Source organism: Apis mellifera, linkage group LG12 (assembly GCF_003254395.2).
Source record: "Apis mellifera strain DH4 linkage group LG12, Amel_HAv3.1, whole genome shotgun sequence".
Lineage (NCBI taxonomy): Eukaryota > Metazoa > Arthropoda > Insecta > Hymenoptera > Apidae > Apis > Apis mellifera.
Genome location: NC_037649.1, coordinates 7,914,013 through 7,924,790, shown reverse-complemented (window position 1 = coordinate 7,924,790; position 10,778 = coordinate 7,914,013). Strand labels below are relative to the sequence as shown.

At 40.2% G+C, this 10,778-nt stretch overlaps 1 protein-coding gene across 1 annotated transcript; it reads left to right on the top strand.

The window, feature by feature from the left end:
* Positions 1 to 1,577: 1,577 nt before the first annotated feature.
* Positions 1,578 to 9,276, top strand: LOC724801 (brain-specific homeobox protein homolog). Its single transcript, XM_001120703.5, has 3 exons — positions 1,578 to 2,798; positions 3,052 to 3,304; positions 8,183 to 9,276. The coding sequence occupies exons 1-3, from the start codon at positions 2,460 to 2,462 to the stop codon at positions 8,437 to 8,439; spliced, it is 849 nt and encodes a 282-aa protein (XP_001120703.1). The 5' UTR covers positions 1,578 to 2,459; the 3' UTR covers positions 8,440 to 9,276.
* The last annotated feature ends 1,502 nt before the right edge of the window (positions 9,277 to 10,778 follow it).

Sequence of the window (10,778 nt, the reverse complement as noted above, 5' to 3'; positions counted from 1 at the left end):
ATGTTCGATGCGTGGATGGATTCAGCTTGATATTACAATAATAATAATAATAAAGGAAACATCGTTGTGGAAATAATATAATCGAATTGGATAATTCATCGAAGGAAAGTAGAAGGGGTTCGTTTTGAAATTATAAATATTGTGGATAATTTTTGATAATTGGACGGAGAGAAAGGAGAAGGAGGAAGAAATTCGTTAAACTATCTACTTCAGTTCAGGCAATTAGCGGTTACGTCTGGATGGAAAAATCGCGTTAGCGACTACGACGTAATAATGCCATAATAATAACTCGATCGATCGATCGAGAGGTTGACTCCTAGAATACTGAAAGATACGGAGGAGGAGATGTACGGAGAGCGAGCATTTATTTTGGACGCGCATTCCAAGTATATATACAGACGGTGGTTCGCATCGTCCAACGAGTAAATCTAATTTGATACTCCCTCCCCACGCATCCTCCATCCTTTCGAGGCTCAATACGTACGTACGGACGTATTGACTCGTGAAAAAAGCCTTTATATGCTTCAATGCAGATGGAGGATCAATACTTATGATATGGCGAAAAGAGAGAGAGAGAGAGAAAAAAAGAAAAAAGAGAAGAAAAGGAAAGAAAGAAAGGAAAAGGGGGTGGAAAGAAAGAGGAGAGAAGGGAAGCGCGATGAAACGCGGACGAATGAAAAATGCACCACTCTCTTTTCTCCCTTTTTCATTCGGAGAAATTTTTTAATAGAAAAAAATTATTAGTTTTTCGCGAAAAAAGGCCTCCTACGGGGTCTTGGAAAAATAAAATAACCGTTAAACACGCCTCGCGAATTTGAGAGAGAGAGAGAGGAAAGGGAAAAACATTGGAGATTGCTCGATATCCTCGTTCGCACGATTCATAAACCAAATACCATCTATCGAGATCGATCTCATTCGAGATGCAATTATTAATTTTCATTTCGTGAAATTCTCTCGAATAAAGAGAATAAGTAATACGAAATTATAAAGGAAAACTGTCTCTTACTGTCTTAATTCTTCTACTTAATACCTAAAATCGCATTTGATCATCTCGAATTTTTCGAAATCGACTCGAAATTCCCTTACCCTTCGAAACGATCTTCTCCTACCCTCTCTCCTAAAAATCGAGACGATCAAACGTTAAAAAAAAAAGAAGAACAAGAACCAAAGAAGAAAGAGGAACAAGGAAAACGAAGGTAAAAAAAAAGAAAGAAAGAAAAGATAAAGGCGAAAGAAATACAATTTAAGCGGTAGGTAAAGTTACCTCAAAGGTACACGCGTGTGAACATCGTCATCGCGCAGTCGATGTGAATGCACAACGACACGGGGGGATACCACGAATACAGGCAGCACCTCACCTTCCTCCACCTCCTCCTCCTCCTCCTCCTCCTCCTCCACCCTTTCCCTTTCAGATCCGGGGTTGCTCCGGGGTGAGTTAGGTGAGAGACAGAGCGGCGCTGGCCTAGGAGAGCGGCGCGTAGCCACGGCAACGGCGCCGTTGGCGCCGCCCCCCGTTCGCCGCGGGGCCAACCGTCGCGACGCCAGGCGCCGCGGCGCCGACCAATGCCTGGATGTCGCCCCCAACCCACCCCCTCGCGATATCCGCTTCCGAGCTTTACTTATCTTGGCCAGTTAGAGCGGCTGAGGGTGGAGATGATCGCGGAGGGGGGTGGGGAGGCAAGTTGAATCGCCTTGAATCGCGCACCGATACTCCCTAAACGTCCACGTCGGGACGAGGCGACGCTCCTCGGCGAGGCCCGCTCTTCTTTCCCGCAGATTACCTTTTTTCAATTCGATTACGAATTTTCTTCCTTCTTTCTTTCTTTCTTCCTCCCCTCTCTTCTCCTCGAAAATTCCGCCAAAATTCCAGCTACGGGAAAAAAAGGGGGGCAAGGGGTCTCCTCTTTCGTGTGCGCGCGCGGACGCCCCGACGTTTCGAAAATACGTGCGAAGGACGGAATTGTGATTTTGGAAATTTTGTACGGGGAGAGGGAGGAGGAGGAAGGATCGATCTTCGAGATCTTCGTTGCGGCTTCGTTGCCGGAAGGAAGGCGAAGTGAGAACAGTTGTGTTGCGCGGATGTGGAAATTACGTGAATTACGTGTGCTTCTTCTTGAAGATTTATCCGTCGAAGAATAAGAACATCTCTCCCTTCTCGCGGATCGATTGAAAGGAGAGGTAATTGATCTGTGGTTGTTGGTGCCAGAGATTCATAAGAAGAAAGTGTAATCGAAGGAAATTGGAAGTTTGTTCCTCGAGATGCGTTTACCAAAGTTTCTCGAAAGGATTCCATATAGATAAAACAAGAATCGAATTTGGCGAGCTATGTGAAAAGAATCATCCAGCCAAAGAGAGAAAAGAGGAGGAGAGATTCGAGTTTCGTTTGCGTGAGCTATGTAAGAGTTAGAAATCTAGAAAGAATCGGAAGTAATAATATATTTTCGCGAGAGAGAGAGAAGATGCAGTCGACTTGCCAGCAACAGCAGGCCCAGCCAGGTCAGAACGGGACGTCGGCGAGCAGAACATCGTTCTTGATCGAGGACATTCTGAGCCGTGGCACGCAGCCCCCGCATTCCCATCACCAGCTTCACCACCAACACCTCGCGCCCGGCCACGGGGTGCAGCATCAACAATACCAACAATTCGCCAGTTTGCTGCCCGGCTACCCTTCCGCGCCACCCACGGCCACCTTCTTCCTCGGCCCGCTTTTCGGCAACACCGCGATGGGGGTCGGAGTGGTGCCCGGTGTTACCGAACTCGCGGCCTTGAAGCACTGCCGCCGACGAAAGGCGAGAACAGTGAGTGGAGCTAGAATTCCTTTTAAAAAAAGAGATCAAACGAGTTTTTTTAAAAAATATCATCATCGAAAGATCGTAATTTCAATCGATTACATATCTCGTTCCTTTGAAAAGATAATTGAAAATTTCCCAAAATTTTTAATATCCTCCGAGTTTAATTTTCTGTCGAAATTTGAGGTAGTCTTTCGGTTTGACGAAAAATCGTAATTAGGGAAAGGAAGGGAATGGCGGTGATTGTTTGCATGGTGTCTAGGTGTTCAGCGACCAACAATTAGCGGGTTTGGAAGCTAGATTCGAGGTGCAGAGGTATCTGAGCACGCCTGAGAGGGTCGAGCTCGCGGCCGCTCTCCACCTGTCGGAGACCCAAGTGAAAACGTGGTTTCAAAACAGGCGGATGAAGCATAAGAAACAATTGAGGAAATTGAACACCAGCGCGGGAAGCAATGGAAATCAGAATTCCAATCAGCAGTGCACAGGCCAATCGGTTTCCGTTACGTCACCCGCCGGTAAGCCATCGTATATTTACACATATATATACACATACTTCTTTAATAAAAAGTAGAAGAGTCACTCTTTCTGATAAAATCGAAAGGGGAGGGGAGAAAGGAGAAGGAAGAATTATTCTTCGTTTTTTTAAATTGTCCTTCCTTTTTCAATGATTAAGGAAACGTAAGGAAAAAACTTTGCGGAACGAGTGGGAACGGCGAAATTAGGCGAAAGTTGTATCTGATAAAATGGAAAGTTAGCTACTTATTATAAACTGGATGAACGGTTAAAATTTTCATCGCATCACGTAGCTAATGCAAGCGTTTAATTGCAATTGGAGGAGAACCTATGCAATTTCGTATCCGCCTAACAATGCGTAATTACCGCTAAACACATGCATCGACTTTTCGATAAACACGCGCCGCCTGCTGCTGCCGCTGCTCTCGCGTTGCTTCGCATCAATTAGCTCGGATTAACAACGCGATGTGTCCTACATAATCAGTCGCTCATTAATCATATTTAATGTAATTCTGAAACGGAAAAGAAAAAAGAAAAGAAAGGAAAAAGAAATATCTAAAAAGAGATCCAAAGTTGTTGAATATATATATATATTTCTTCGTGATCTATTTGCAAAAGATCTGTTTCATAATCTTTAAATCCCTAATTTTCCACGAGTGCATAAACATTCTCAAGATCTGTTAAAAAATAAATTTCGAGAGGTATAAAATTTCGAATCTTGGAGAAAAATTGTATTCGGAATGAAATAAATATTTCTTCGTGATCTATTTGCAAAAGATTTAAAAAAACATCATAATCTTTAAATCCCTAATTTTGTATAAACATTCTCAATCTCAAGATTAAAAAATAAATTTCAACCGATCGAGGGGTATAAAATTTTCGAAGGGAAAAAAGAGAAAGGGGAAGGAATTGCAAAAGATTTAGAAAACATCCATCTCATAATCTTTAAATCCCTAATTTTCCACGAGTATATAAACATTCTCAATTTTCAAAATCTGTTAAAAAATAAATTTCGACCGATCGAGGGGTGTAAAATTTTCGAAAGGAAAAAAGAAAAAGAGGAAGGAATTGCAAAAGATTTAGAAAATATCCGTTTCATAATCTTTAAATTTTCCACGAGTGCATAAACATTCTCAATTCTCGAAATTAAAAAATAAATTTCGACCGATCGAGGGGTGTAAAATTTTCGAAGGGAAAAAAAGAGAAAGGGAAAGGAATTTAAATCTCTAATTTTCCATGAGTGCATAAACATTCTCAATCTCAAAATTAAAAAATAAATTTCGATCGAGGGGTATAAAATTTTCGAAGGGAAAAAAGATAAAGAGGGAGGGAAAAAATTATTTCTCCCTGGCTAGCATGGAATTATTGTCAACGATTTCGCGCAATTTCGTGTAAATTGGCAACCCGAACTCGGCTCGCAACTGGAGACAAGGAAAAATAATAATAATAATAATCGCGGCTTGTGTATCGCAATTAAATCGTTATTAGTATAAACTTCGTAATTGTGATTATCAATTTGCATTGGAGCGGCGGGCCAGCGCGCCGGAATTTCCGTGTACGTCAAATAGTTCCCTGTTATCCATGCTAATGGACCATATAATGCAACCAAAATTCGGCTGGCAATAAATTACGCAACTTTAGTTAACTAACCATACCGTGACCGAGGTCACGGTAACTATAATGATTAACTAACGTCGGATAATGATCGCTTTTTACTGCGCGATTTTCCTCCGCACGTAATTCCGTATCCTCCTCCTCCTCCTCCCCCTCGTTTAAACATTTCCCTTCGTTACAACTTTCTTTCGCGATTATATCGTTCCCTCTTCGATCGAGGGAAGAGAAATTATCGTGGAGGATAATTTTAATATAGAAAATATTTAAGAAACGAGAAGAAAAACTGGAATCGAATCTTAATTCGAAGAGGCAAGAATGGAAAAACCGGATCTATATTGAAATATTGATTTAGAAATTTATTGAGAAGGATGGAAAAAAAAAAAAGAATTAATTTGCATGCAAAAAAAAAAATTGTTTGCACTCGTACGCATAATTTATTCTCGTCGAAGAGAATCACGATGCAGTAAACAACGCGCAAGACGGAACAACAGCATCGTTGAAATGGTAGATCGGAGTAATAATTCCCCGATAACTGTACCGCTTTGTGAACACACAATGGCGCACGATCGGCGCTGTTATAATGTAGTAAATGCCGCGATCTGGGAATAATTAAATCGGATCGCTCGCATCGAATCGATTTAAACCCTGTAACGTTCGCGTTTCGCGGACGAAAATATACGTGTATTTCTCCCCCCCTCTCTCTAATACCATCCCTCTCTCCTCTCCGAAAAATACTTTGTATATAAATAAAAATAGACTATCAATTGCTATTCCACAAATCTCTTATATATCTATATATCTCGAATAATGAAATAAGAGAAAAAGTTTAAATAAATTATTATTCTGAATAAATATTCAGAATAAATAATATAATATTCAGATAGATATAATATTCAATAAATAATAATATTCAGATAGATATAATATTCAATAAATAATAATATTCAGAATAAATAAATATTCTGAATAAATATTCTTATTCTATAATAAATAATAATAATATTTTCGAATCTCAATTTACTCCCGTAAGTTGACAAAATGATAAGAAAAAAAAATATTATACTTTCCTCTTAACAATCCTCTTCCTTTTCTCTTTTTTCCAAATAATAATCGGCCTTCGGAATCAAAGTCCCCCTCCTTCTCCCTCTTTCTCTCCCCTCCCCCTCATACGCAACTTGGACCGCATCTGCTCATAACCTTCGCCAAGTTGCTGGTCTCAGTAGCCAAGATGGCTTCGTTCGATAGGAAGGGCTAACGAAGTTAGTAGACGTCTCCTTGGCAGCAAGGAGGAAGGGGGGAGGGTCGCGAGAGGGTGGAAAGCTAGCGTAGAAGATGAGACCGCCTTGTCGTCATCGTCTAGAGACACGAAGGTCTAAGGAAGCTGGGGCAGAGTTACGACATCCCTCTCTTCGTGTCTCCTCCTCCTCCTTCTCTTCCTCCTTCTCTCTCCCTTTTATTCGTGCGTTTCTCCTCCGTGTACGGCGTCTCCGTCACGTCTTACGGGCCTCCGCCGTTTTCTTACCTCTTGTCTTCCCGATTCTCGGGAAAATTAGTCAATTATCGGCTAAGTGCTTGGCCAGACCTACATTCGCCATTGCCCGCCATTACACTCTACTTGTGTACCACCCACATATCTGACCCAATTTGAACGCTCTGACCACCGATAAGATGAGAGAATTGAGAAAGAAAGAAAATTTTCTTCTCGGAGTTTCGAGCGTTTCTTTTACTTCTTTATTTTCTTCTCTGACCATTGATAAGATAAGAGAATTGAGAATGAAAGAAAATTTTTTTTCTTGGAATTTAGAGCGTTTCTTTATTTTCTTCTCTGATCATCGATAAGATAAGAATTGAGAAAGAAAGAAATTTTTCTTCTTGGAGTTTCTTTTTCTTTCTTTTGCTTCTTTATTTTCTTCTCTGACCACCGATAAGATGAGAATTGAAAAAGAAAGAAAATTTTCTTCTCGAAGTTTTGAAGTTCTTTATTTTCTTCTCTGATCATCGATAACATAAGAATTGAGAAAGAAAGAAAATTCGAGCGTTTCTTTTTCCTTCTTTTGCTTTTTTATTTTCTTCTTTGACCACCGATAAGATGAGAATTGAAAAAGAAAGAAAATTTTCTTCTCGAAGTTTTGAGCGTTTCTTTATTTTCTTCTCTGATCATCGATAAGATAAGAATTGAGAAAGAAAGAAAATTCGAGCGTTTCTTTTTCCTTCTTTTGCTTCTTTATTTTCTTCTCTGACCACCAATAAGATAAGAATTGAATGAAAAAGAAAGAAAATTCGAGCGTTTCTTTTTCTTTCTTTTGCTTCTTTATTTTCTTCTCTGACCACCGATAAGATAAGAATTGAGAAAGAAAGAAAATTTTCTTCTCGGAGTTTCGAGCATTTCTTTATTTTCTTCTCTGACCACTGATAAGATAAGAATTGAGAAAGAAAGAAAATTCGAGCGTTTCTTTTTCTTTCTTTTGCTTCTTTATTTTCTTTTCTGATCACCGATAAGATGAGAATTGAGAAAGAAAGAAAATTTTCTTCTTGGAGTTTAGAGCGTTTCTTTATTTTCTTCTCTGATCATCGATAAGATAAGAATTGAGAAATAAAGAAAATTCGAGCGTTTCTTTTTCTTTCTTTTGCTTCTTTATTTTCTTCTCTGATCACCGATAACATAAGAATTGAAAAAGAAAGAAAATTTTCTTCTCGAAGTTTCGAGCCTTTCTTCTTCTTTCTTCGCTTCTTTATTTTCTTATGCGATATCCGTAAGGTTGTGACGAGTTGTTGAGCTCGATTTGGAATCGAATAAGATTGGAATTGTTGCTTTAAATTAGAAATGAGTTAGTATTTCGACTGTTGACCGTGGAATTCTCCTAGCTCGTCGTTTTATAGACATTTTATACCATATAATTTTACTATGAAATTTGATTTAAAGTTTAGGCTTTCGAACTAGTAAATTCTACAAGGAGAAAGGGGGGAGAATTTACAATTTCGAGTAGAACTCTCGGTCAAACATTCTGAGCCTGTGATAAAATTTTCCAACTGTATTTTACATTCTCCCTCGTTGCTTCGAATTCTAATTTTTCTCCTTATATCCTTCGTTTCCAGATTCAATAAACACGACACATTTTCGCTACGATGAAAAAGAAAAGATCTATTTTTCTCCAAGAAGAAGTACACATCTTCTCCTTCGTAAAAAACTGTAGAGAAAAGAAAGCAATGGAAGAAAGATACGATTGTAACGATCCCGATTTCCGTTTATAAAATTATTGTTGCAGAACGGCCGGTGGATTTTTCCCTGAGCGGCGGCCGGGAATCACGGGCGAGCAGTGACGCGGCAGTGGACTCGGACGACGACGAGATCGATGTGCTGGGTGACGAGACGCCATCGCCCACGCGAACGGCCAACATCCACGTTTCCAGGCGCGCCGCCGGTTCGCCGACCGGTTTCCATCAGATCACTTATCGTCACCATTCCGTCACTTTGTCTCACCAACCACCCCAACAACCCATTCAACGTGCTCAACATCGCTGAAACGAAATGGCGGAAAGACGATGATGATGACGACGACGATTTCGCCCTTTCGCGCAGGAAGTGGAGGATCGAGAAGAGACTCGAGCAAGAGTGTTATGATTACGCGAATCTTATCTATAGTTGATCGGATTCGTCGTTGTGCAATCGAAAAATTTGTGTTTATTACGAGAAATAGTGCAATTTGGTGCGGTTTGACTATTTATATTTTGTTTTCCTATTATATTTATTTATTTTTCGTTTGTAATTGTGAGACGAAGCGAGTTAAAGGAAGCAAGTAATAAAACTGTGGAGAATTATCTCGTAAAAAATAACAAATGACACTTCATAGTGAGTTCTATGTTTAATAAGATAGGATTATAAGAGGAGAGAAACGTTTCTTCTTTCGAGAAATCTTCGAGGGATGGAGCGAGGTTTAAGTGCGAGGTTAAAGGACGCGTTTGTGATGTTCACAACAAGTGTGTGAAGCTGTGTAAGATAAAAAAAAAAAAGAAGAGGGAAAAAAGGGGATAAGAACTCGAAAGGCGAGACGATGTAGAAAGTGTAAACGACTTGTAAATGATTCTCTAGCGATTTAGAGTCTAGTCGATCTCTTGCGACACTTTTTATAGCGAGATGCCGTAATAAAACTAGTCTGTTTTCGAGTTACTTTTTATAGCGAAGTAGAAAGTTAGCTTCAAGTTGGGATTAAAATGTCATAATGTACGACACCGGATTGTATCACTTCTTCCCTTTCCTCAACTTTTAAACAACTATTGTTTTCAAATAGTAAAAAATTTCTATATTTCGTTGATGGGGCGCCCGTGTTCCAAAATTTCTAATAAATAATCTTACATCCGACTTTGTGAAAAAGATAACTCTCGACATTAACTTTCAAATAGTGCAAATATACACCAATTTTCCAATTTTTTTAATCGATGATCACACTTTTCACCGATCGAATCTTCTTATCGAGAGTTATCGATCGTTTTATTAGATTAGAGTGTTACAATCGAATGACATTTACAACTTGTCAACGGGCCTGAAGAATGACGAGGCCGCCTTTCCTGCAACATTATCATTCCGCTAATTGACACCCTGACATTTCCCCCGCCCGTCCTTTCCAACATTTCCGAGGCGCTCCACCAAAGAACCAATTAATCCCCCGAATTAAATCGTGAATCATCCAACTTCCTTGCAAAATTTCCACAACTGCCTAACCCTAATTATAAACAGTTTCTTTTAACCTTTTCCTTTCTTCAAATTATCCCAATCCATTCCTGAGAAACTAGTAAAAAGAAAAACGAGGAAAAACATCCTTAGCCAAGAGAACAGATCGATATCGAGAGATCGATATCGAGCCTAAACGTCTTTTGCTACCTGTTGCCGAGACGTTAGAGATCCGTGTCTGGAAGAAAGGGGGACGTGGCGAGCTGAGAGCAGAGAGCGTTTCCGGCCGGGCACGAAGGCATAGGCGGAGTCTGGTGGAACACGTCGTGCTCCCAGTTGGGGTGAATCCTAATACCCGGATAATGGGAAGTAATTGCGAGGGATCAGAGCCCGGCGTACCTACTCCATACCTTCCTCTCTCCCTCTCTTTCTCTCTTTCTCCCCCGGTTCAAGAGTCGTGTGTGTATATATATAGAGAGAGAGAGGGTGGAGGTGTCGGCGTTCTCATCCCCCTTGTGGCGCCGTGGAGATTCGTGGGGGTGGATGAAAAGGACGGTCCAACGGACGCGGCGCGCACGCACATACATATCCGTGGAGGGTGAAAGGAGAAGGGGAAGAGAGAGAGAGAGAGAGAGGCAGAGGGGCCTATAATCACGTTACCGTGGCAAAATCACGGTGCACATTCTCAAATACGGATCCACGGATGGGATCACCGCCGTGTTTTCCGCTCAAGGAGACGCTAACGTATTGGATATCGAGCTTCTTATCTTCCGACAAAATATTGGGTTGGCAACTAAGTAATTGTTTTTTAGAAAATTTTTTCGTGGAACTAAATAACTTTATTCTGTATGTTATAAAAATATAAATAAAAATTAATAATTTATTTCTTAAGATATGTCATGAAAAAGATGGAGGTTACTTTGGTGAAGCAGCTATAATATTTCCAGACCGAGAAAGATTAGAAACTGTAATCGCGCTAGAAGTATGTGAATTAGTTCGTTTAAGTTCGTAATGCGTTGCCCATTTTGATCGATGACCTTTCGCCATCTTTCAGCCAGCATCATAGTCCCACGTAAACTTCGTAAAACTTGTGGTTTTTATTAGCAAAAAAGTGAATCAGGTACGATTTGATATCATCATCGTTATCGAAATTTTTACCATTCAAGGAGTTTTGTAAAGATCGAAACGAAAAG